The sequence below is a fragment of the Stylophora pistillata genome, chromosome 12, assembly GCF_964205215.1.
Source record: "Stylophora pistillata chromosome 12, jaStyPist1.2, whole genome shotgun sequence".
NCBI lineage: Eukaryota > Metazoa > Cnidaria > Anthozoa > Scleractinia > Pocilloporidae > Stylophora > Stylophora pistillata.
Window position 1 is genome coordinate 27,558,556 of NC_142530.1, and position 26,909 is coordinate 27,585,464.

General features: G+C 44.5%; 1 protein-coding gene across 1 annotated transcript in view; it reads left to right on the forward strand.

Moving 5' to 3' along the window:
- LOC111341836 (uncharacterized) overlaps positions 1-26,909 on the forward strand; it is a 36,656-nt gene that overhangs the window by 2,586 nt on the left and 7,161 nt on the right. The window contains exons 2-4 of the mRNA XM_088740107.1: positions 671-2,688; positions 2,785-26,576; positions 26,816-26,909. The exon at positions 26,816-26,909 is cut by the window's right edge and continues 29 nt beyond it. Coding sequence (XP_088596233.1) covers positions 671-2,688; positions 2,785-26,576; positions 26,816-26,909 — 25,904 coding nt within the window. The remainder of the gene's footprint in view (positions 1-670; positions 2,689-2,784; positions 26,577-26,815) is intronic.

Here is a 26,909-nt window from a genome sequence, read left to right on the forward strand (position 1 = left end):
TGCCTGGCTGGGGTGGGGAATTTGAACCAGATGTGTAAAGTCTTTCCAGTGGAATACAAGTGTTATATCGTTATATATGGAGATGTTTAAGGCTAAAAGTTCACTTTCGTAAGCGAATGCTTTAGAACTAAACGTATAGGTTTTTAGAGTTTGGTCGCTGATTTTGCCTTTTCCAAAAATTTTTTCTGTGCAAGAACTTCGCTAAGTAGAACAAAAAACATAAGAGAAATCTGTTAAATGCTATATTTTTCCCGTTTTCAAACCGTCCATTCTTGTTGCAAGTAAGGATGGAAGCTTTTTCCTATGGAAGAATAATGACTTATAGTATAGCCATCATTAAAACAACCGCTACATTACACTCTGAAGAGTGTCCTGTTATTAAAATTTGACTTGTTTTTTCTCTTTTAAAATTAGAATGTACAGTCAAGAGGTAAGAATGTCTTACCCAAAAAATCATCCTCGGGTAACAACTAAACCATACCACGCCTTTTGCTACCAATTCCTTAACTAGAAAAATTAAATCAGAGTATTTCTCTTGGAGAATTAAGACATTCCTCGCATTATTGCGAAACATTAACCATATAATGTATTTTCCTTCACGAAAAATATCATCCTTCAAGACAACATATGCTTCCCAATAATTGAAATATCTCTACTGTCTCTCCCAAAGGCCACGAATCCTCCATCACATAGTGTGCCCATGAATCCAAGTACACCCACACTATCTTTAAACGTCAGCAAAGAAAGCAGCAAATCGTCATCTTCAATAGAAGCTTCAAGTATGCCATCAGACCACAGCGCAGTCAAACTATCTTCAGAGAGATCAGAGTCTGTGTCATCTTCATTGATTGTGCTCTCGTCTACTGTTCCTAGTAGCAGAGACAGCAGCAGATTCTTTTTATCAACGATAGAATCCAGTATGGCATCAGAACAAAGCACATTGAGAGGATATTTAGAAAGCTCATTGGCAGTATCACCATCATCAGTTGCGTTATTGTTGACTTTTGATGTTAGAAGAGAGAGCACCAACAGATCCTCGTCAGCAGTTTTAGTCTCCAGTGTGACATCAAAGCAAAGCACGGATTGGCAGTCTTTGCAAAGATCATTGGTGTTGTCACCATCATCCATGGCAGTATTTTCGACTGATGTTACTATGAGGGAACGTAGGAGATCGTTATCACCAACAATGCTGTCCAGCGTGACATCGCAGAAGAGTACAGCTCAGCTGTCTTCGGAGAGATCATCGGTGGAAGGAGCATCGTCGGTAGTGAAATCCTCAGCTTTTGGTGTTAGCAGTGGAGTCACTGTATCTTTATCCTCAATAATAGCCTCCAGTAGAACCTCCGAGGAAAGGACAGTCGAACTCTCATCAGCAGAAAGGTCAGTTTTGCTAACAACTTCATTGCAAGCATCCTCGCTTCTTTTGAGTGTGAGCAGAGAAAGCAGCAGCTCGTCATCTTTAATGGTTAGTTCTAGTGTGTCATCAGACCAAAAAAAAGTGAAAATATCTTCAGAAAGATCAGAGTCCAGCGTGACACCAGAGCAAAGCACATTGATAGCATCTTCAGAAAGTTTACTAGCAGTATTACCATCGTCGACTGTGTTATTGTCGACTGTTGGTGTTAGCAGAGAGAGCAGCAGTAAATCGTCATCAGCAGTTTTAGTCTCCAGTATCGCATCAAAGCAAAGGACAGATGGAGAGTCTTTGGAAAGCTCATTGCTGCTGTCACCATCATCGGTGGCAGTATTGTCCACGGATGTTACTATGAGGGAAAGCAGCAGATCGTTACCACCAAAAATAGTGTCCAGTTTCACATCAGAGGACAGTACAGTTCAGCTTTCTTCAGAGAGGTCATCGGTGGAAGCAGCATCGTTGGTAGTGAAATCCTGGAGTGTTGGTGTTAGTAGTGGAGTCGGTGTATCTCCATCCTTAAGAATAGTCTCGAGTAGAACCTTAGAACAAAGAACAGTTGGGCTGTCATCAGCAGAAAGGTCAGTATTGGTATCGCCTTTGTCGCAAGGATTTTTGCCTACTTTGAGTGTGAGTAGAGAAAGCAGCAGCTTGTCACCTTCAATGGTTAGTTTTAGTGTCCCATCAGACTACAACAAAGTCAAACTATCTTCAGAAAGATCAGAGTCCGCGTCACCTTCATTGGTTATGCTCTCGTCCACTGTTGCTAGTAGCAGAGACAGCAGGAGATCGTTGTTATCAACAATAGAGTCCAGTGTGACATCAGAACAAAGCACATTAAGAGGATCTTCAGAAAACTCATCGGCAGTATCATCATCGTTAGTTGCGTTATTGTCGACTTTTGGTGTTAGCAGAGAGAGCAGCAGCAGATCGTCATCAGCAGTTTTAGTCTCCAGTGTTGCATCAAAGCAAAGTACGGATTGGCAGTCTTTGGAAAGGTCATTTTTGCTGTCACCATCATCGGTGGCACTATTGTCGACTAATGTTATTACGAGGGAAAGCAGGAGATCGGTATCACCAACAATAGTGTCCACTCTGAAATCGGAAGACAGTACAGTGGAACTGTCTTCAGAGAGGTCATCAGTGGAAGGAGCAGGGTCGGTAATGAAATCCTCAACTTTTGATGTTAGCAGTGGAATCAGTGTATCACCATCCTATGTAATAGTCTCCAGTAAAACTTCAGAGCAAAGGACAGTTGACCTGTCATCAGCAGAGAGGTCTGTATTGGTATCACCTTCGTCGCAACTATTTTCGCCAACTTTGAGTGTGAGCAGAGAAAGTAGCAGCTCGTCATCTCAAATGGTTACTTCCAGGTTCCCATCAGACCACAGCACAGTCAAACTATCTTCAGAGAGATCAGAGTCCGTGTCACCTTTATTGGTTGTGCTCTCGTCAACTTTTGGTATTAGGAAAGACAGCAGAAGATTCTTAATATCAACAATAGAGTCCAGTGTGACATCAGAACAAAGCACATTGACCGGATCGTCAGCAAAATCATCGGCAGTATCACCATCGTCAGTTGCATTGTTGTCCACTGTTTACGTTAGCAGAGAGAGCAGCAGCAGATCTTCGTCAGCAGTTTTAGTCTCCAGTGTGGCATCAAAGCAAAGCACAGGTGGGCAGTCTTTGGAAAGCTCATTGGTGTTGTCACCATTATCGGCGAAAGTATTGTCGACTCATGTTATGATTAGGGAAAGCAGGAGATCGTTATCACCAACAATACTGTCCATTTTGAAATCGGAGGGCAGTACAGTTGAGCTGTCTTCAGAGAGGTCCTCAGTAGAAGGAGCAGGATCGGTAGTGAAATACTCAAGTTTTGATGTTAGCAGTGGAATCAGTGTATCACAATCCTCGATAATAGTCTCCAGTAGAACTTCAGAGCAAAGGACAGTTAAACTGTCATCAGCAGAAAAGTCAGTTTTGCTATCACCTTCATTGGAAACATCTTCGCCTACTTTGAGTGTGAGCAGAGAAAGCAGCAGCTCGTCATCTTTAACGGTTAGTTCTAGTGTGTCATCCGACCACAGAACGGTCAAACTAACTTCAGGGAGATCAGCGTCTCTTTCACCCTCATTGGTTGTGCTCTCGTCCTCTGTCTCTGGTAGCAGAGACAGCAGCAGATTCTTGTTATCAACAATAAAGTCCAGCGTGGTATCAGAACAAAGCTCATTGAGAGGATCTTCGGAAAGTTCACTGGCAGTATTAGAATCGTCAGTTGTGTTATTGTCGACTGTTGGTGTTAGCAGAGAGAGCAGCAGGAGATCGTCAGCAGCAGTTTTAGTCTCCAGTATGGAATCAAAGCAAAGGACCGGTGGGCAGTCTTTGGAAAGGTCACTGCTGCTGTCACCATCATCGGTACCGGTGGCAGTATTGTGGACTGATGTTACTATGAGGGAAAGCAGGACATCGTTATCACCAACAACACTGTCCAGTTTGACATCAGAGGACAGTACAGTTCAGCAGTCTTCGGAGAGGTCATTGGTGCAAGAAGCATCGTCGGTACTGAAATCCTCGACTTCTGGTGTTAGGAGTGGAATCAGTGTGTCTTCATACTCGATAATAGTCTCAAGTAGAACCTCGGAGAAAAGGACAGTTGAACTACCATCAGCAGAAAAGTCAGTTTTGCTATCACTTTCGTTGCAAGCATCTTTGCCTACTTTGAGTGTGGGCAGAGAAAGCAGCAGCTCGTCATCTTTAATGGCTAGTTCTAGTGTGTCATCAGACTACAGAACAGTCAAACTATCTGCAGAGAGATCAGAGTCTGATTCACCCTCATCGGTTGTGCTCTCGTCCACTGTTGCTAGTAGCAGAGAGAGCAGCAGATCCTTGTTATCAACGATAAAGTCCAGCGTGACATCAGAACAAAGCAGATTGAGAGGATCTTCAGAAAGTTTACTGGCAGCATTACCATCGTCAGTCGTGTTATTGTCGACTGTTGGTGTTAGCAGAGAGAGCAGCAGTAAATCGTCATCAGCAGTTTTAGTCTCCAGTATCGCATCAAAGCAAAGGACAGATGGAGAGTCTTTGGAAAGCTCATTGCTGCTGTCACCATCATCGGTGGCAGTATTGTCCACGGATGTTACTATGAGGGAAAGCAGCAGATCGTTACCACCAAAAATAGTGTCCAGTTTCACATTAGAGGACAGTGCAGTTGAGCTTTCTTCAGAGAGGTCATCGGTGGAAGCAGCATCGTTGGTAGTGAAATCCTGGAGTGTTGGTGTTAGTAGTGGAGTCGGTGTATCTCCATCCTTAAGAATAGTCTCGAGTAGAACCTTAGAACAAAGAACAGTTGGGCTGTCATCAGCAGAAAGGTCAGTATTGGTATGGCCTTTGTCGCAAGGATTTTTGCCTACTTTGAGTGTGAGTAGAGAAAGCAGCAGCTTGTCACCTTCAATGGTTAGTTTTAGTGTCCCATCAGAGCACAGCAAAGTCAAACTATCTTCAGAAAGATCAGAGTCCGCGTCACCTTCATTGGTTATGCTCTCGTCCACTGTTGCTAGTAGCAGAGACAGCAGGAGATCGTTGTTATCAACAATAGAGTCCAGTGTGACATCAGAACAAAGCACATTAAGAGGATCTTCAGAAAACTCATCGGCAGTATCATCATCGGTAGTTGCGTTATTGTCGACTTTTGGTGTTAGCAGAGAGAGCAGCAGCAGCAGCAGATCGTTATCAGCAGTTTTAGTCTCCAGTGTTGCATCAAAGCAAAGTACGGGTGGGCAGTCTTTGGAAAGGTTAATTTTGCTGTCACCATCATCGGTGGCAGTATTGTCGACTAATGTTATTACGAGGGAAAGCAGGAGATCGGTATCACCAACAATAGTGTCCACTCTGAAATCGGAAGACACTACAGCGGAACTGTCTTCAGAGAGGTCATCAGTGGAAGGAGCAGGGTCGGTAATGAAATCCTCAACTTTTGATGTTAGCAGTGGAATCAATGTATCACCATCCTATGTAGTAGTCTCCAGTAGAACTTCAGAGCAAAGGACAGTTGACCTGTCATCAGCAGAGAGGTCTGTATTGGTATCACCTTCGTCGCAACTATTTTCGCCAACTTTGAGTGTGAGCAGAGAAAGTAGCAGCTCGTCATCTCAAATGGTTACTTCCAGTCTCCCATCAGACCACAGCACAGTCAAACTATCTTCAGAGAGATCAGAGTCCGTGTCACCTTTATTGGTTGTGCTCCCGTCAACTTTTGGTATTAGGAAAGACAGCAGAAGATTCTTAATATCAACAATAGAGTCCAGTGTGACATCAGAACAAAGCACATTGACCGGATCGTCAGCAAAATCATCGGCAGTATCACCATCGTCAGTTGCATTGTTGTCCACTGTTTACGTTAGCAGAGAGAGCAGCAGCAGATCTTCGTCAGCAGTTTTAGTCTCCAGTGTGGCATCAAAGCAAAGCACAGGTGGGCAGTCTTTGGAAAGCTCATTGGTGTTGTCACCATTATCGGCGAAAGTATTGTCGACTCATGTTATGATTAGGGAAAGCAGGAGATCGTTATCACCAACAATACTGTCCATTTTGAAATCGGAGGGCAGTACAGTTGAGCTGTCTTCAGAGAGGTCCTCAGTAGAAGGAGCAGGATCGGTAGTGAAATACTCAAGTTTTGATGTTAGCAGTGGAATCAGTGTATCACAATCCTCGATAATAGTCTCCAGTAGAACTTCAGAGCAAAGGACAGTTAAACTGTCATCAGCAGAAAAGTCAGTTTTGCTATCACCTTCGTTGGAAACATCTTCGCCTACTTTGAGTGTGAGCAGAGAAAGCAGCAGCTCGTCATCTTTAACGGTTAGTTCTAGTGTGTCATCCGACCACAGAACGGTCAAACTAACTTCAGGGAGATCAGCGTCTCTTTCACCCTCATTGGTTGTGCTCTCGTCCTCTGTCTCTGGTAGCAGAGACAGCAGCAGATTCTTGTTATCAACAATAAAGTCCAGCGTGGTATCAGAACAAAGCTCATTGAGAGGATCTTCGGAAAGTTCACTGGCAGTATTAGAATCGTCAGTTGTGTTATTGTCGACTGTTGGTGTTAGCAGAGAGAGCAGCAGGAGATCGTCAGCAGCAGTTTTAGTCTCCAGTATGGAATCAAAGCAAAGGACCGGTGGGCAGTCTTTGGAAAGGTCACTGCTGCTGTCACCATCATCGGTACCGGTGGCAGTATTGTGGACTGATGTTACTATGAGGGAAAGCAGGACATCGTTATCACCAACAACACTGTCCAGTTTGACATCAGAGGACAGTACAGTTCAGCAGTCTTCGGAGAGGTCATTGGTGCAAGAAGCATCGTCGGTACTGAAATCCTCGACTTCTGGTGTTAGGAGTGGAATCAGTGTGTCTTCATCCTCGATAATAGTCTCAAGTAGAACCTCGGAGAAAAGGACAGTTGAACTACCATCAGCAGAAAAGTCAGTTTTGCTATCACTTTCGTTGCAAGCATCTTTGCCTACTTTGAGTGTGGGCAGAGAAAGCAGCAGCTCGTCATCTTTAATGGCTAGTTCTAGTGTGTCATCAGACTACAGAACAGTCAAACTATCTGCAGAGAGATCAGAGTCTGATTCACCCTCATCGGTTGTGCTCTCGTCCACTGTTGCTAGTAGCAGAGAGAGCAGCAGATCCTTGTTATCAACGATAAAGTCCAGCGTGACATCAGAACAAAGCAGATTGAGAGGATCTTCAGAAAGTTTACTGGCAGCATTACCATCGTCAGTCGTGTTATTGTCGACTGTTGGTGTTAGCAGAGAGAGCAGCAGTAAATCGTCATCAGCAGTTTTAGTCTCCAGTATCGCATCAAAGCAAAGGACAGATGGAGAGTCTTTGGAAAGCTCATTGCTGCTATCACCATCATCTGTGGCAGTATTGTCCACGGATGTTACTATGAGGGAAAGCAGCAGATCGTTACCACCAAAAATAGTGTCCAGTTTCACATTAGAGGACAGTGCAGTTGAGCTTTCTTCAGAGAGGTCATCGGTGGAAGCAGCATCGTTGGTAGTGAAATCCTGGAGTGTTGGTGTTAGTAGTGGAGTCGGTGTATCTCCATCCTTAAGAATAGTCTCGAGTAGAACCTTAGAACAAAGAACAGTTGGGCTGTCATCAGCAGAAAGGTCAGTATTGGTATCGCCTTTGTCGCAAGAATTTTTGCCTACTTTGAGTGTGAGTAGAGAAAGCAGCAGCTTGTCACTTTCAATGGTTAGTTTTAGTGTCCCATCAGAGCACAGCAAAGTCAAACTATCTTCAGAAAGATCAGAGTCCGCTTCACCTTCATTGGTTATGCTCTCGTCCACTGTTGCTAGTAGCAGAGACAGCAGGAGATCGTTGTTATCAACAATAGAGTCCAGTGTGACATCAGATCAAAGCACATTGAGAGGATCTTCAGAAAACTCATCGGCAGTATCATCATCGGTAGTTGCGTTATTGTCGACTTTTGGTGTTAGCAGAGAGAGCAGCAGCAGATCGTCATCAGCAGTTTTAGTCTCCAGTGTTGCATCAAAGCAAAGTACGGGTGGGCAGTCTTTGGAAAGGTCATTGTTGCTGTCACCATCATCGGTGGCAGTATTTTCAACTAATGTTATTACTAGGGAAAGCAGTAGATCGTTATCACCAACAATACTGTCCAGCGTGACATCGCAGAAGAGTACAGCTCAGCTGTCTTCGGAGAGATCATCGGTGGAAGGAGCATCGTCGGTAGTGAAATCCTCGGCTTTTGGTATTAGCAGTGGAGTCACCGTATCTTTATCCTCAATAATAGCCTCCAGTAGAACCTCCGAGGAAAGGACAGTTGAACTCTCATCAGCGGAAAGGTCAGTTTTGCTAACAACTTCATTGCAAGCATCTTCGCTTCTTTTGAGTGTGAGCAGAGAAAGCAGCAGCTCGTCATCTTTAATGGTTAGTTCTAGTGTGTCATCAGACCACAAAAAAGTGAAAATATCTTCAGAAAGATCAGAGTCCAGCGTGACACCAGAGCAAAGCACATTGATAGCATCTTCAGAAAGTTTACTAGCAGTATTACCATCGTCGACTGTGTTATTGTCGACTGTTGGTGTTAGCAGAGAGTGCAGCAGTAAATCGTCATCAGCAGTTTTAGTCTCCAGTATCGCATCAAAGCAAAGGACAGATGGAGAGTCTTTGGAAGGCTCATTGCTGCTGTCACCATCATCGGTGGCAGTATTGTCCACGGATGTTACTATGAGGGAAAGCAGCAGATCGTTACCACCAAAAATAGTGTCCAGTTTCACATCAGAGGACAGTACAGTTCAGCTTTCTTCAGAGAGGTCATCGGTGGAAGCAGCATCGTTGGTAGTGAAATCCTCGAGTGTTGGTGTTAGTAGTGGAGTCGGTGTATCTCCATCCTTAAGAATAGTCTCGAGTAGAACCTTAGAACAAAGAACAGTTGGGCTGTCATCAGCAGAAAGGTCAGTATTGGTATGGCCTTTGTCGCAAGGATTTTTGCCTACTTTGAGTGTGAGTAGAGAAAGCAGCAGCTTGTCACCTTCAATGGTTAGTTTTAGTGTCCCATCAGAGCACAGCAAAGTCAAACTATCTTCAGAAAGATCAGAGTCCGCGTCACCTTCATTGGTTATGCTCTCGTCCACTGTTGCTAGTAGCAGAGACAGCAGGAGATCGTTGTTATCAACAATAGAGTCCAGTGTGACATCAGAACAAAGCACATTAAGAGGATCTTCAGAAAACTCATCGGCAGTATCATCATCGGTAGTTGCGTTATTGTCGACTTTTGGTGTTAGCAGAGAGAGCAGCAGCAGCAGCAGATCGTCATCAGCAGTTTTAGTCTCCAGTGTTGCATCAAAGCAAAGTACGGGTGGGCAGTCTTTGGAAAGGTTAATTTTGCTGTCACCATCATCGGTGGCAGTATTGTCGACTAATGTTATTACGAGGGAAAGCAGGAGATCGGTATCACCAACAATAGTGTCCACTCTGAAATCGGAAGACAGTACAGCGGAACTGTCTTCAGAGAGGTCATCAGTGGAAGGAGCAGGGTCGGTAATGAAATCCTCAACTTTTGATGTTAGCAGTGGAATCAATGTATCACCATCCTATGTAGTAGTCTCCAGTAGAACTTCAGAGCAAAGGACAGTTGACCTGTCATCAGCAGAGAGGTCTGTATTGGTATCACCTTCGTCGCAACTATTTTCGCCAACTTTGAGTGTGAGCAGAGAAAGTAGCAGCTCGTCATCTCAAATCGTTAGCTCTAGTGTCTCATCCGACAACAGAACGGTCAAACTAGCTTCAGGGAGATCAGAGTCTCTTTCACCCTCATTGGTTGTGCTCTTGTCCTCTGTCTCTGGTAGCACAGACAGCAGCAGATCCTTTTTATCAACAGTAAAGTCCAGCGTGGTATCAGAACAAAGCTCATTGAGAGGATCTTCGGAAAGTTCACTGGCAGTATTAGAATCGTCAGCTGTGTTATTGTCGACTGTTGGTGTTAGCAGAGAGAGCAGCAGGAGATCGTCAGCAGCAGTTTTAGTCTCCAGTAGGGAATCAAAGCAAAGGACCGGTGGGCAGTCATTGGAAAGGTCACTGCAGCTGCCACCATCATCGGTGGCAGTATTGTGGACTGATGTTACTATGAGGGAAAGCAGGACATCGTTATCACCAACAACACTGTCCAGTTTGACATCAGAGGACAGTATAGTTCAGCTGTCTTCGGAGAGGTCATTGGTCCAAGGAGCATCGTCGGTACTGAAATCCTCGACTTCTGGTGTTAGGAGTGGAATCAGTGTGTCTTTATTCTCGATAATAGTCTCAAGTAGAACCTCGGAGAAAAGGACAGTTAAACTACCATCAGCAAAAAAGTCAGTTTTGCTATCACTTTCGTTGCAAGCATCTTTGCCTACTTTGAGTGTGGGCAGAGAAAGCAGCAGCTCGTCATCTTTAATGGCTAGTTCTAGTGTGTCATCAGACTACAGAACAGTCAAACTATCTGCAGAGAGATCAGAGTCTGATTCACCCTCATCGGTTGTGCTCTCGTCCACTGTTGCTAGTAGCAGAGAGAGCAGCAGATCCTTGTTATCAACGATAAAGTCCAGCGTGACATCAGAACAAAGCAGATTGAGAGGGTCTTCAGAAAGTTTACTGGGAGCATTACCATCGTCAGTCGTGTTATTGTCGACTGTTGGTGTTAGCAGAGAGAGCAGCAGTAAATCGTCATCAGCAGTTTTAGTCTCCAGTATCGCATCAAAGCAAAGGACAGATGGAGAGTCTTTGGAAAGCTCAGTGCTGCTGTCACCATCATCGGTAGCAGTATTGTGGACTGATGTTACTATGACGGAAAGCAGCAGATCACTACCACCAAAAATAGTGTCCAGTTTCACATCAGAGGACAGTGCAGTTGAGCTTTCTTCAGAGAGGTCATCGGTGGAAGCAGCATCGTTGGTAGTGAAATCCTGGAGTGTTGGTGTTAGTAGTGGAGTCGGTGTATCTCCATCCTTAAGAATAGTCTCCAGTAGAACCTTAGAACAAAGAACAGTTGGGCTGTCATCAGCAGAAAGGTCAGTATTGGTATCGCCTTTGTCGCAAGAATTTTTGCCTACTTTGAGTGTGAGTAGAGAAAGCAGCAGCTTGTCACTTTCAATGGTTAGTTTTAGTGTCCCATCAGACAACAGCAAAGTCAAACTATCTTCAGAAAGATCAGAGTCCGCGTCACCTTCATTGGTTATGCTCTCGTCCACTGTTGCTAGTAGCAGAGACAGCAGGAGATCGTTGTTATCAACAATAGAGTCCAGTGTGACATCAGAACAAAGCACATTGAGAGGATCTTCAGAAAACTCATCGGCAGTATCATCATCGTTAGTTGCGTTATTGTCGACTTTTGGTGTTAGCAGAGAGAGCAGCAGCAGATCGTCATCAGCAGTTTTAGTCTCCAGTGTTGCATCAAAGCAAAGTACGGGTTGGCAGTCTTTGGAAAGCTCATTGTTGCTGTCACCATCATCGGTGGCACTATTGTCGACTAATGTTATTACGAGGGAAAGCAGTAGATCGTTATCACCAACAATACTGTCCAGCGGGACATCGCAGAAGAGTACAGCTCAGCTGTCTTCGGAGAGATCATCGGTGGAAGGAGCATCGTCGGTAGTGAAATCCTCGGCTTTTGGTATTAGCAGTGGGGTCACTGTATCTTTATCCTCAATAATAGCCTCCAGTAGAACCTCCGAGGAAAGGACGGTTGAACTCTCATCAGCGGAAAGGTCAGTTTTGCTAACAACTTCATTGCAAGCATCTTCGCTTCTTTTGAGTGTGAGCAGAGAAAGCAGCAGCTCGTCATCTTTAATGGTTAGTTCTAGTGTGTCATCAGACCACAAAAAAGTGAAAATATCTTCAGAAAGATCAGAGTCCAGCGTGACACCAGAGCAAAGCACATTGATAGCATCTTCAGAAAGTTTACTAGCAGTATTACCATCGTCGACTGTGTTATTGTCGACTGTTGGTGTTAGCAGAGAGAGCAGCAGTAAATCGTCATCAGCAGTTTTAGTCTCCAGTATCGCATCAAAGCAAAGGACAGATGGAGAGTCTTTGGAAAGCTCATTGCTGCTGTCACCATCATCGGTGGCAGTATTGTCCACGGATGGTACTATGAGGGAAAGCAGCAGATCGTTACCACCAAAAATAGTGTCCAGTTTCACATCAGAGGACAGTACAGTTCAGCTTTCTTCAGAGAGGTCATCGGTGGAAGCAGCATCGTTGGTAGTGAAATCCTCGAGTGTTGGTGTTAGTAGTGGAGTCGGTGTATCTCCATCCTTAAGAATAGTCTCGAGTAGAACCTTAGAACAAAGAACTGTTGGGCTCTCATCAGCAGAAAGGTCAGTATTGGTATCGCCTTTGTCGCAAGGATTTTTGCCTACTTTGAGTGTGAGTAGAGAAAGCAGCAGCTTGTCATCTTCAATGGTTAGTTTTAGTGTCCCATCAGACCACAGCAAAGTCAAACTATCTTCAGAAAGATCAGAGTCCGCGTCACCTTCATTGGTTATGCTCTCGTCCACTGTTGCTAGTAGCAGAGACAGCAGGAGATCGTTGTTATCAACAATAGAGTCCAGTGTGACATCAGAACAAAGCACATTGAGAGGATATTCAGAAAACTCATCGGCAGTGTCATCATCGTTAGTTGCGTTATTGTCGACTTTTGGTGTTAGCAGAGAGAGCAGCAGCAGATCGTCATCATCGGTTTTAGTCTCCAGTGTTGCATCAAAGCAAAGTACGGGTGGGCAGTCTTTGGAAAGCTCATTGTTGCTGTCACCATCATCGGTGGCAGTATTGTCGACTAATGTTATTACGAGGGAAAGCAGGAGATCGGTATCACCAACAATAGTGTCCACTCTGAAATCGGAAGACAGTACAGTGGAACTGTCTTCAGAGAGGTCATCAGTGGAAGGAGCAGGGTCGGTAATGAAATCCTCAACTTTTGATGTTAGCAGTGGAATCAATGTATCACCATCCTATGTAGTAGTCTCCAGTAGAACTTCAGAGCAAAGGACAGTTGACCTGTCATCAGCAGAGAGGTCAGTATTGGTATCACCTTCGTCGCAACTATTTTCGCCAACTTTGAGTGTGAGCAGAGAAAGTAGCAGCTCGTCATCTCAAATGGTTACTTCCAGTCTCCCATCAGACCACAGCACAGTCAAACTATCTTCAGAGAGATCAGAGTCCGTGTCACCTTTATTGGTTGTGCTCTCGTCAACTTTTGGTATTAGGAAAGACAGCAGAAGATTCTTAATATCAACAATAGAGTCCAGTGTGACATCAGAACAAAGCACATTGACCGGATCGTCAGCAAAATCATCGGCAGTATCACCATCGTCAGTTGCATTGTTGTCCACTGTTTACGTTAGCAGAGAGAGCAGCAGCAGATCTTCGTCAGCAGTTTTAGTCTCCAGTGTGGCATCAAAGGAAAGCACAGGTGGGGAGTCTTTGGATAGCTCATTGGTGTTGTTACCATTTTCGGCGACAGTATTGTCGACTGATGTTATGATTGGGGAAAGCAGGAGATCGTTATTACCAACAATACTGTCCATTTTGAAATCGGAGGACCGTACAGTTGAGCTGTCTTCAGAGAGGTCTTCAGTAGAAGGAGCAGGGTGGGTAGTGAAATCCTCAAGTTTTGATGTTAGCAGTGGAATCAGTGTATCACCATCCTCGATAATAGTCTCCAGTAGAACTTCAGAGCAAAGGACAGTTAAACTGTCATCAGCAGAAAAGTCAGTTTTGCTATCACCTTCATTGGAAGCATCTTCGTCTACTTTGAGTGTGAGCAGAGAAAGCAGCAGCTCGTCATCTTTAACGGTTAGTTCTAGTGTGTCATCCGACCACAGAACGGTGAAACTAACTTCAGGGAGATCAGCGTCTCTTTCACCCTCATTGGTTGTGCTCTCGTCCTCTGTCTCTGGTAGCAGAGACAGCAGCAGATTCTTGTTATCAACAATAAAGTCCAGCGTGGTATCAGAACAAAGCTCATTGAGAGGATCTTCGGAAAGTTCACGGGCAGTAATAGAATCGTCAGTTGTGTTATTTTCGACTGTTGGTGTTAGCAGAGAGAGCAGCAGGAGATCGTCAGCAGCAGTTTTAGTCTCCAGTATGGAATCAAAGCAAAGGACCGGTGGGCAGTCTTTGGAAAGGTCACTGCTGCTGTCACCATCATCGGTGGCAGTATTGTGGACTGATGTTACTATGAGGGAAAGCAGGACATCGTTATCACCAACAACACTGTCCAGTTTGACATCAGAGGACAGTATAGTTCAGCTGTCTTCGGAGAGGTTATTGGTGCAAGGAGCATCGTCGGTACTGAAATCCTCGACTTCTGGTGTTAGGAGTGGAATCAGTGTCTCTTTATCCTCGATAATAGTCTCAAGTAGAACCTCGGAGAAAAGGACAGTTGAACTACCATCAGCAGAAAAGTCAGTTTTGCTATCACTTTGGATGCAAGCATCTTTGCTTACTTTGAGTGTGGGCAGAGAAAGCAGCAGCTTGTCATCTTTAATGGCTAGTTCTAGTGTGTCATCAGACTACAGAACAGTCAAACTATCTGCAGAGAGATCAGAGTCTGATTCACCCTCATCGGTTGTGCTCTCGTCCACTGTTGCTAGTAGCAGAGAGAGCAGGAGATCCTTGTTATCAACAATAAAGTGCAGCGTGACATCAGAACAAAGCAGATTGAGAGGGTCTTCAGAAAGTTTACTGGGAGCATTACCATCGTCAGTCGTGTTATTGTCGACTGTTGGTGTTAGCAGAGAGAGCAGCAGTATATCGTCATCAGCAGTTTTAGTCTCCAGTATCGCATCAAAGCAAAGGACAGATGGAGAGTCTTTGGAAAGCTCAGTGCTGCTGTCACCATCATCGGTGGCAGTATTGTCCACGGATGTTACTATAAGGGAAAGCAGCAGATCATTACCACCAAAAATAGTGTCCAGTTTCACATCAGAGGACAGTGCAGTTGAGCTTTCTTCAGAGAGGTCATCGGTGGAAGCAGCATCGTTGGTAGTGAAATCCTCGAGTGTTGGTGTTAGTAGTGGAGTCGGTGTATCTCCATCCTTAAGAATAGTCTCGAGTAGAACCTTAGAACAAAGAACAGTTGGGCTGTCATCAGCAGAAAGGTCAGTATTGGTATCGCCTTTGTCGGAAGGATTTTTGCTTACTTTGAGTGTGAGTAGAGAAAGCAGCAGCTTGTCACTTTCAATGGTTAGTTTTAGTGTCCCATCAGACAACAGCAAAGTCAAACTATCTTCAGAAAGATCAGAGTCCGCGTCACCTTCATTGGTTATGCTCTCGTCCACTGTTGCTAGTAGCAGAGACAGCAGGAGATCGTTGTTATCAACAGTAGAGTCCAGTGTGACATCAGAACAAAGCACATTAAGAGGATCTTCAGAAAACTCATCGGCAGTATCATCATCGGTAGTTGCGTTATTGTCGACTTTTGGTGTTAGCAGAGAGAGCAGCAGCAGCAGATCGTCATCAGCAGTTTTAGTCTCCAGTGTTGCATCAAAGCAAAGTACGGGTTGGCAGTCTTTGGAAAGCTTATCGTTGCTGTCACCATCATCGGTGGCAGTATTGTCGACTAATGTTATTACGAGGGAAAGCAGGAGATCGTTATCACAAAAAATACTGTCCAGCGTGACCTCGCAGAAGAGTAAAGCTCAGCTGTCTTCGGAGAGATCATCGGTGGAAGGAGCGTCGTCGGTAGTGAAATCCTCGGCTTTTCGTATTAGCAGTGGAGTCACTGTATCTTTATCCTCAATAATAGCCTCCAGTAGAACCTCCGAGGAAAGGACAGTTGAACTCTCATCAGCAGAAAGGTCAGTTTTGCTAACAACTTCATTGCAAGCATCCTCGCTTCTTTTGAGTGTGAGCAGAGAAAGCAGCAGCTCGTCATCTTTAATGGTTAGTGCTAGTGTGTCATCAGACCACAAAAAAGTTAAAATATCTTCAGAAAGATCAGAGTCCAGCGTGACACCAGAGCAAAGCACATTGATAGCATCTTCAGAAAGTTTACTAGCAGTATTACCATCGTCGACTGTGTTATTGTCGACTGTTGGTGTTAGCAGAGAGAGCAGCAGTAAATCGTCATCAGCAGTTTTAGTCTCCAGTATCGCATCAAAGCAAAGGACAGATGGAGAGTCTTTGGAAAGCTCATTGCTGCTGTCACCATCATCGGTGGCAGTATTGTCCACGGATGTTACTATGAAGGAAAGCAGCAGATCGTTACCACCAAAAATAGTGTCCAGTTTCACATCAGAGGACAGTACAGTTCAGCTTTCTTCAGAGAGGTCATTGGTGGAAGCCGCATCGTCGGTAGTGAAATCCTCGAGTGTTGGTGTTAGTAGTGGAGTCGGTGTATCTCCATCCTTAAGAATAGTCTCGAGTAGAACCTTAGAACAAAGAACAGTTGGGCTGTCATCAGCAGAAAGGTCAGTATTGGTATGGCCTTTGTCGCAAGGATTTTTGCCTACTCTGAGTGTGAGTAGAGAAAGCAGCAGCTTGTCACTTTCAATGGTTAGTTTTAGTGTCCCATCAGACCACAGCAAAGTCAAACTATCTTCAGAAAGATCAGAGTCTTCGTCTCCTTCGCTGGTTATGCTCTCGTCCACTGTTGCTAGTAGCAGAGACAGCAGGAGATCGTTGTTATCAACAATAGAGTCCAGTGTGACATCAGAACAAAGCACATTGAGAGGATCTTCAGAAAACTCATCGGCAGTATCATCATCGTTAGTTGCGTTATTGTCGACTTTTGGTGTTAGCAGAGAGAGCAGCAGCAGCAGATCGTCATCAGCAGTTTTAGTCTCCAGTGTTGTATCAAAGCAAAGTACGCCGAGGCAGTCTTTGGAAAGCTCATTGTTGCTGTCACCGTCATCGGTGACAGTATTTTCGACTAATGTTATTACGAGAGAAAGCAGGAGATCGGTATCACCAACAATAGTGTCCACTCTGAAATCGGAAGACAGTACAGTGGAACTGTCTTCAGAGAGGTCATCAGTGGAAGGAGCAGGGTCGGTAATGAAATCCTCAACTTTTGATGTTAGCAGTGGAATCACTGTATCAACATCCTATGTAATAGTCTCTAGTAGAACTTCAGAGCAAAGGACAGTTGACCTGTCATCAGCAGAGAGGTCAGTATTGGTATCACCTTCGTCGCAACTATTTTCGCCAACTTTGAGTGTGAGCAGAGAAAGTAGCAGCTCGTCATCTCAAATGGTTACTTCCAGTCTCCCATCAGACCACAGCACAGTCAAACTATCTTCAGAGAGATCAGAGTCCGTGTCACCTTTATTGGTTGTGCTCTCGTCAACTTTTGGTACTAGGAAAGACAGCAGCAGATTCTTAATATCAACAATAGAGTCCAGTGTGACATCAGAACAAAGCACATTGACCGGATCTTCAGCAAAATCATCGGCAGTATCACTATCGTCAGTTGCATTGTTGTCCACTTTTTACGTTAGCAGAGAGAGCAGCAGCAGATCTTTGTCAGCAGTTTTAGTCTCCAGTGTGGCATCAAAGCAAAGCACAGGTGGGCAGTCTTTGGAAAGCTCATTAGTGTTGTCACGATCATCGGCGACAGTATTGTCGACTGATGTTATGATTAGGGAAAGCAGGAGATCGTTATCACCAACAATACTGTCCATTTTGAAATCGGAGGACAGTACAGTTGAGCTGTCTTCAGAGAGGTCCTCACTAGAAGGAGCACGATCGGTAGTGAAATCCTCAAGTTTTGATGTTAGCAGTGGAATCAGTGTATCACCATCCTATGTAATAGTCTCCAGTAGAACTTCAGAGCAAAAGACAGTTAAACTGTCATCAGCAGAAAGGTCAGTTTTGCTATCACCTTCGTTGCAAGCTTCTTCGCCTACTTTGAGTGTGAGCAGAGAAAGCAGCAGTTCGTCATATTTAACGGTTAGTTCTAGTGTGTCATCCGACCACAGAACGGTGAAACTAACTTCAGGGAGATCAGCGTCTCTTTCACCCTCATTGGTTGTGCTCTCGTCCTCTGTCTCTGGTAGGAGAGACAGCAGCAGATGCTTGTTATCAACAATAAAGTCCAGCGTGGTATCAGAACAAAGCTCATTGAGAGGATCTTCGGAAAGTTCACTGGCAGTATTAGAATCGTCAGTTGTGTTATTGTCGACTGTTGGTGTTAGCAGAGAGAGCAGCAGGAGATCGTCAGCAGCAGTTTTAGTCTCCAGTATGGAATCAAAGCAAAGGACCGGTGGGCAGTCTTTGGAAAGGTCACTGCTGCTGTCACCATCATCGGTGGCAGTATTGTGGACTGATGTTACTATGAGGGAAAGCAGGAGATCGTTATCACCAACAATACTGTCCATTTTGAAATCGGAGGACAGTACAGTTGAGCTCTCTTCAGGGAGGTCCTCAGTAGAAGGAGCAGGGTCGGTAGTGAAATCCTCAAGTTTTGATGTTAGGAGTGAAATCAGTGTGTCTTTATCCTCGATAATAGTCTCAAGTAGAACCTCGGAGAAAAGGACAGTTGAATTACCATCAGGAGAAAAGTCAGTTTTGCTATCACTTTCGTTGCAACCATCTTTGCCTACTTTGAGTGTGGGCAGAGAAAGCAGCAGCTCGTCATCTTTAATGGTTAGTTCTAGTGTGTCATCAGACTACAGAACAGTCAAACTATCTGGAGAGAGATCAGAGTCTGCTTCACCCTCCTCGGTTGTGCTCTCTTCCACTGTTGCTAGTAGCAGAGACAGCAGGAGATCCTTGTTATCAACGATAAAATCCAGCGTGACATCAGAACAAAGCAGATTGAGAGGACCTTCAGAAAGTTTACTGGTAGCATTACCATCGTCAGTTGTGTTATTGTCGACTGTTGGTGTTAGCAGAGAGAGCAGCAGTAAATCGTCATCAGCAGTTTTAGTCTCCAGTATCGCATTAAAGCAAAGGACAGATGGAGAGTCTTTGGAAAGCTCATTGCTGCTGTCACCATCATCGGTGGCAGTATTGTCCACGGATGTTATTATGAGGGAAAGCAGCAGATCGTTACCACCAAAAATAGTGTCCAGTTACACATCAGAGGACAGTACGGTTCAGCTTTCTTCAGAGAGGTCATTGGTGGAAGCAGCATCGTCGGTAGTGAAATCCTCGAGTGTTGGTGTTAGTAGTGGAGTCGGTGTATCTCCATCCTTAAGAATAGTCTCCAGTAGAACCTTAGAACAAAGAACAGTTGGGCTGTCATCAGCAGAAAGGTCAGTATTGGTATGGCCTTTGTCGCAAGGATTTTTGCCTACTTTGAGTGTGAGTAGAGAAAGCAGCAGCTTGTCACCTTCAATGGTTAGTTTTAGTGTCCCATCAGACCACAGCAAAGTCAAACTATCTTCAGAAAGATCAGAGTCCGCGTCACCTTCATTGGTTATGCTCTCGTCCACTGTTGCTAGTAGCAGAGACAGCAGGAGATCGTTGTTATCAACAATAGAGTCCAGTGTGACATCAGAACAAAGCACATTGAGAGGATCTTCAGAAAACTCATCGGCAGTATCATCATCGTTAGTTGCGTTATTGTCGACTTTTGGTGTTAGCCGAGAGTGCAGCAGCAGCAGATCGTCATCACCAGTTTTAGTCTCCAGTGTTTCATCAAAGCAAAGTACGGGTGGGCAGTCTTTGGAAAGCTCATTGTTGCTGTCACCATCATCGGTGGCAGTATTGTCGACTAATGTTATTACGAGGGAAAGCAGGAGATCGTTATCACAAACAATACTGTCCAGCGTGGCATCGCAGAAGAGTACAGCTCAGCTGTCTTCGGAGAGATCATCGGTGGAAGGAGCATCGTCGGTAGTGAAATCCTCGGCTTTTGGTATTAGCAGTGGAGTCACTGTATCTTTATCCTCAATAATAGCCTCCAGTAGAACCTCCGAGGAAAGGACAGTTGAATTCTCATCAACAGAAAGGTCAGTTTTGCTAACAACTTCATTGCAAGCATCCTCGCTTCTTTTAAGTGTGAGCAGAGAAAGCAGCAGCTCGTCATCTTTAATGGTTAGTGCTAGTGTGTCATCAGACCACAAAAAAGTGAAAATATCTTCAGAAAGATCAGAGTCCAGCGTGACACCAGAGCAAAGCACATTGATAGCATCTTCAGAAAGTTTACTAGCAGTATTACCATCGTCGACTGTGTTATTGTCGACTGTTGGTGTTAGCAGAGAGAGCAGCAGTAAATCGTCATCAGCAGTTTTAGTCTCCAGTATCGCATCAAAGCAAAGGACAGATGGAGAGTCTTTGGAAAGCTCATTGCTGTTGTCACCATCATCGGTGGCAGTATTGTCCACGGATGGTACTATGAGGGAAAGCAGCAGATCGTTACCACCAAAAATAGTGTCCAGTTTCACATCAGAGGACAGTACAGTTCAGCTTTCTTCAGAGAGGTCATTGGTGGAAGCAGCATCGTCGGTAGTGAAATCCTCGAGTGTTGGTGTTAGTAGTGGAGTCGGTGTATCTCCATCCTTAAGAATAGTCTCCAGTAGAACCTTAGAACAAAGAACAGTTGGGCTGTCATCAGCAGAAAGGTCAGTATTGGTATGGCCTTTGTCGCAAGGATTTTTGCCTACTCTGAGTGTGAGTAGAGAAAGCAGCAGCTTGTCACTTTCAATGGTTAGTTTTAGTGTCCCATCAGACCACAGCAAAGTCAAACTATCTTCAGAAAGATCAGAGTCCGCGTCACCTTCATTGGTTATGCTCTCGTCCACTGTTGCTAGTAGCAGAGACAGCAGGAGATCGTTGTTATCAACAATAGAGTCCAGTGTGACATCAGAACAAAGCACATTGAGAGGATCTTCAGAAAACTCATCGGCAGTATCATCATCGTTAGTTGCGTTATTGTCGACTTTTGGTGTTAGCAGAGAGAGCAGCAGCAGCACATCGTCATCAGCAGTTTTAGTCTCCAGTGTTTCATCAAAGCAAAGTACGGGTGGGCAGTCTTTGGAAAGCTCATTGTTGCTGTCACCATCATCGGTGGCAGTATTGTCGACTAATGTTATTACGAGGGAAAGCAGGAGATCGTTATCACAAACAATACTGTCCAGCGTGGCATCGCAGAAGAGTAAAGCTCAGCTGTCTTCGGAGAGATCATCGGTGGAAGGAGCGTCGTCGGTAGTGAAATCCTCGGCTTTTGGTATTAGCAGTGGAGTCACTGTATCTTTATCCTCAATAATAGCCTCCAGTAGAACCTCCGAGGAAAGGACAGTTGAACTCTCATCAGCAGAAAGGTCAGTTTTGCTAACAACTTCATTGCAAGCATCCTCGCTTCTTTTGAGTGTGAGCAGAGAAAGCAACAGCTCGTCATCTTTAATGGTTAGTGCTAGTGTGTCATCAGACCACAAAAAAGTGAAAATATCTTCAGAAAGATCAGAGTCCAGCGTGACACCAGAGCAAAGCACATTGATAGCATCTTCAGAAAGTTTACTAGCAGTATTACCATCGTCGACTGTGTTATTGTCGACTGTTGGTGTTAGCAGAGAGTGCAGCAGTAAATCGTCATCAGCAGTTTTAGTCTCCAGTATCGCATCAAAGCAAAGGACAGATGGAGAGTCTTTGGAAAGCTCATTGCTGCTGTCACCATCATCGGTGGCAGTATTGTCCACGGATGTTACTATGAGGGAAAGCAGCAGATCGTTACCACCAAAAATAGTGTCCAGTTTCACATCAGAGGACAGTACAGTTCAGCTTTCTTCAGAGAGGTTATTGGTGGAAGCAGCATCGTCGGTAGTGAAATCCTCGAGTGTTGGTGTTAGTAGTGGAGTCGGTGTATCTCCATCCTTAAGAATAGTCTCCAGTAGAACCTTAGAACAAAGAACAGTTGGGCTGTCATCAGCAGAAAGGTCAGTATTGGTATGGCCTTTGTCGCAAGGATTTTTGCCTACTCTGAGTGTGAGTAGAGAAAGCAGCAGCTTTTCACCTTCAATGGTTAGTTTTAGTGTCCCATCAGACCACAGCAAAGTCAAACTATCTTCAGAAAGATCAGAGTCTTCGTCACCTTCACTGGTTATGCTCTCGTCCACTGTTGCTAGTAGCAGAGACAGCAGGAGATCGTTGTTATCAACAATAGAGTCCAGTGTGACATCAGAACAAAGCACATTGAGAGGATCTTCAGAAAACTCATCGGCAGTATCATCATCGGTAGTTGCGTTATTGTCGACTTTTGGTGTTAGCAGAGAGAGCAGCAGCAGCAGATCGTCATCAGCAGTTTTAGTCTCCAGTGTTGTATCAAAGCAAAGTACGGGTGGGCAGTCTTTGGAAAGCTCATTGTTGCTGTCACCATCATCGGTGGCAGTATTGTCGACTAATGTTATTACGAGGGAAAGCAGGAGATCGGTATCACCAACAATAGTGTCCACTCTGAAATCGGAAGACAGTACAGTGGAACTGTCTTCAGAGAGGTCATCAGTGGAAGGAGCAGGGTCGGTAATGAAATCCTCAACTTTTGATGTTAGCAGTGGAATCAGTGTATCACCATCCTATGTAATAGTCTCCAGTAAAACTTCAGAGCAAAGGACAGTTGACCTGTCATCAGCAGAGAGGTCAGTATTGGTATCACCTTCGTCGCAACTATTTTCGCCAACTTTGAGTGTGAGCAGAGAAAGTAGCAGCTCGTCATCTCAAATGGTTACTTCCAGTCTCCCATCAGACCACAGCACAGTCAAACTATCTTCAGAGAGATCAGAGTCCGTGTCACCTTTATTGGTTGTGCTCTCGTCAACTTTTGGTACTAGGAAAGACAGCAGCAGATTCTTAATATCAACAATAGAGTCCAGTGTGACATCAGAACAAAGCACATTGACCGGATCGTCAGCAAAATCATCGGCAGTATCACTATCGTCAGTTGCATTGTTGTCCACTTTTTACGTTAGCAGAGAGAGCAGCAGCAGATCTTCGTCAGCAGTTTTAGTCTCCAGTGTGGCATCAAAGCAAAGCACAGGTGGGCAGTCTTTGGAAAGCTCATTGGTGTTGTCACCATCATCGGCGACATTATTGTTGACTGATGTTATGATTAGGGAAAGCAGGAGATCGTTATCACCAACAATACTGTCCATTTTGAAATTGGAGGACAGTACAGTTGAGCTGTCTTCAGAGAGGTCCTCAGTAGAAGGAGCAGGGTCGGTAGTGAAATCTTCAAGTTTTGATGTTAGCAGTGGAATCAGTGTATCACTATCCTCGATAATAGTCTCCAGTAGAACTTCAGAGCAAAGGACAGTTAAACTGTCATCAGCAGAAAGGTCAGTTTTGCTATCACCTTCGTTGGAAGTATCTTCGCCTACTTTGAGTGTGAGCAGAGAAAGCAGCAGTTCGTCATATTTAACGGTTAGTTCTAGTGTGTCATCCGACAACAGAACGGTCAAGCTAACTTCAGGGAGATCAGCGTCTCTTTCACCCTCATTGGTTGTGCTCTCGTCCTCTGTCTCTGGTAGCAGAGACAGCAGCAGATCCTTGTTATCAACAATAAAGTCCAGCGTGGTATCAGAACAAAGCTCATTGAGAGGATCTTCGGAAAGTTCACCGGCAGTATTAGAATCGTCAGTTGTGTTATTGTCGACTGTTGGTGTTAGCAGAGAGAGCAGCAGGAGATCGTCAGCAGCAGTTTTAGTCTCCAGTATGGAATCAAAGCAAAGGACCGGTGGGCAGTCTTTGGAAAGGTCACTGCTGCTGTCACCATCATCGGTGGCAGTATGGTGGACTGATGTTACTATGAGGGAAAGCAGGAGATCGTTATCACCAACAATACTGTCCATTTTTAAATCGGAGGACAGTACAGTTGAGCTGTCTTCAGAGAGGTCCTCAGTAGAAGGAGCAGGGTCGGTAGTGAAATCCTCAAGTTCTGATGTTAGGAGTGAAATCAGTGTGTCTTTATCCTCGATAATATTCTCAAGTAGAACCTCTGAGAAAAGGACAGTTGAATTACCATCAGTAGAAAAGTCAGTTTTGCTATCACTTTCGTTGCAACCATCTTTGCCTACTTTGAGTGTGGGCAGAGAAAGCAGCAGCTCGTCATCTTTAATGGTTAGTTCTAGTGTGTCATCAGACTACAGAACAGTCAAACTATCTGCAGAGAGATCAGAGTCTTTTTCACCCTCATCGGTTGTGCTCTCGTCCACTGTTGCTAGTAGCAGAGACAGCAGCAGATCCTTGTTATCAACGATAAAGTCCAGCGTGACATCAGGACAAAGCAGATTGAGAGGACCTTCAGAAAGTTTACTGGTAGCATTACCATCGTCAGTTGTGTTATTGTCGACTGTTGGTGTTAGCAGAGAGAGCAGCAGTAAATCGTCATCAGCAGTTTTAGTCTCCAGTATCGCATTAAACCAAAGGACAGATGGAGAGTCTTTGGAAAGCTCATTGCTGCTGTCACCATCATCGGTGGCAGTATTGTCCACGGATGGTACTATGAGGGAAAGCAGCAGATCGTTACCACCAAAAATAGTGTCCAGTTTCACATCTGAGGACAGTACAGTTCAGGGTTCTTCAGAAAGGTCATCGATGGAAGTAGCATCATTGGTAGTGAAATCCTCGAGTGTTGGTGTTAGTAGTGGAGTCGGTGTATCTCCATCCTTAAGAATAGTCTCCAGTAGAACCTTAGAACAAAGAACATTTGGGCTGTCATCAGCAGAAAGGTCAGTATTGGTATGGCCTTTGTCGCAAGGATTTTTGCCTACTTTGAGTGTGAGTAGAGAAAGCAGCAGCTTGTCACCTTTAATGGTTAGTTTTAGTGTCCCATCAGACCACAGCAAAGTCAAACTATCTTCAGAAAGATCAGAGTCCGCGTCACCTTCATTGGTTATGCTCTCGTCCACTGTTGCTAGTAGCAGAGACAGCAGGAGATCGTTGTTATCAACAATAGAGTCCAGTGTGACATCAGAACAAAGCACATTGAGAGGATCTTCAGAAAACTCATCGGCAGTATCATCATCGGTAGTTGCGTTATTGTCGACTTTTGGTGTTAGCAGAGAGAGCAGCAGCAGCAGATCGTCATCAGCAGTTTTAGTCTCCAGTGTTTCATCAAAGCAAAGTACGGGTGGGCAGTCTTTGGAAAGCTCATTGTTGCTGTCACCATCATCGGTGGCAGTATTGTCGACTAATGTTATTACGAGGGAAAGCAGGAGATCGGTATCACCAACAATAGTGTCCACTCTGAAATCGGAAGACAGTACAGTGGAACTGTCTTCAGAGAGGTCATCAGTGGAAGGAGCAGGGTCGGTAATGAAATCCTCAACTTTTGATGTTAGCAGTGGAATCAGTGTATCACCATCCTATGTAATAGTCTCCAGTAAAACTTCAGAGCAAAGGACAGTTGACCTGTCATCAGCAGAGAGGTCAGTATTGGTATCACCTTCGTCGCAACTATTTTCGCCAACTTTGAGTGTGAGCAGAGAAAGTAGCAGCTCGTCATCTCAAATGGTTACTTCCAGTCTCCCATCAGACCACAGCACAGTCAAACTATCTTCAGAGAGATCAGAGTCCGTGTCACCTTTATTGGTTGTGCTCTCGTCAACTTTTGGTACTAGGAAAGACAGCAGCAGATTCTTAATATCAACAATAGAGTCCAGTGTGACATCAGAACAAAGCACATTGACCGGATCGTCAGCAAAATCATCGGCAGTATCACTATCGTCAGTTGCATTGTTGTCCACTTTTTACGTTAGCAGAGAGAGCAGCAGCAGATCTTCGTCAGCAGTTTTAGTCTCCAGTGTGGCATCAAAGCAAAGCACAGGTGGGCAGTCTTTGGAAAGCTCATTGGTGTTGTCACCATCATCGGCGACAGTATTGTCGACTGATGTTATGATTAGGGAAAGCAGGAGATCGTTATCACCAACAATACTGTCCATTTTGAAATTGGAGGACAGTACAGTTGAGCTGTCTTCAGAGAGGTCCTCAGTAGAAGGAGCAGGGTCGGTAGTGAAATACTCAAGTTTTGATGTTAGCAGTGGAATCAGTGTATCACCATCCTCGATAATAGTCTCCAGTAGAACTTCAGAGCAAAGGACAGTTAAACTGTCATCAGCAGAAAAGGCAGTTTTGCTATCACCTTCGTTGGAAGCATCCTCGCCTACTTTGAGTGTGAGCAGAGAAAGCAGCAGTTCGTCATATTTAACGGTTAGTTCTAGTGTGTCATCGGACCACAGAACGGTCAAACTAACTTCAGGGAGATCAGAGTCTCTTTCACCCTCATTGGTTGTGCTCTCGTCCTCTGTGTCTGGTAGCAGAGACAGCAGCAGATCCTTGTTATCAACAATAAAGTCCAGCGTGGTATCAGAACAAAGCTCATTGAGAGGATCTTCGGAAAGTTCACTGGCAGTATTAGAATCGTCAGTTGTGTTATTGTCGACTGTTGGTGTTAGCAGAGAGAGCAGCAGGAGATCGTCAGCAGCAGTTTTAGTCTCCAGTTTGGGATCAAAGCAAAGGACCGGTGGGCAGTCTTTGGAAAGGTCACTGCTGCTGTCACCATCATCGGTGGCAGTATTGTCGACTGATTTTATTAGAAGTGAAAGTAGTAAATTGTTATCTCCAATTATGGTGTTGAGTTTGGCGACGGATGTAGTTTTGAGAAGTCTTTCGTCTGCGACTCATCCTTCAAGTATCCAGAGCATATTAACAACCTCCCCGTTTACTGGTTAGTCTTTTTGTTTGTTTGGTTATTTTTGTTTTTTACTTTCGGAGGAATGAATTTTTGTTAGCTGTGATTTTATATACGTTTTAAGTGTTGTCATTCAGTTATAATGTGAAATGTGTATTGAATCTTGTAAATAATCCAACATTTTAACTTGCTCCATGCAGGCATAGATCCTGAATTCTTCATCACATCATATTTTATATTAAATTTGGGTCGATATCTTCTGTAATTTGGTTTAGTTGTAGATGTTGATGTATGCCTGAGGAATCCATGTGACGAGAATGCTATGTGTAGAAACGGCAAGGGATCTTACTCTTGTTCCTGCAAGGAGGG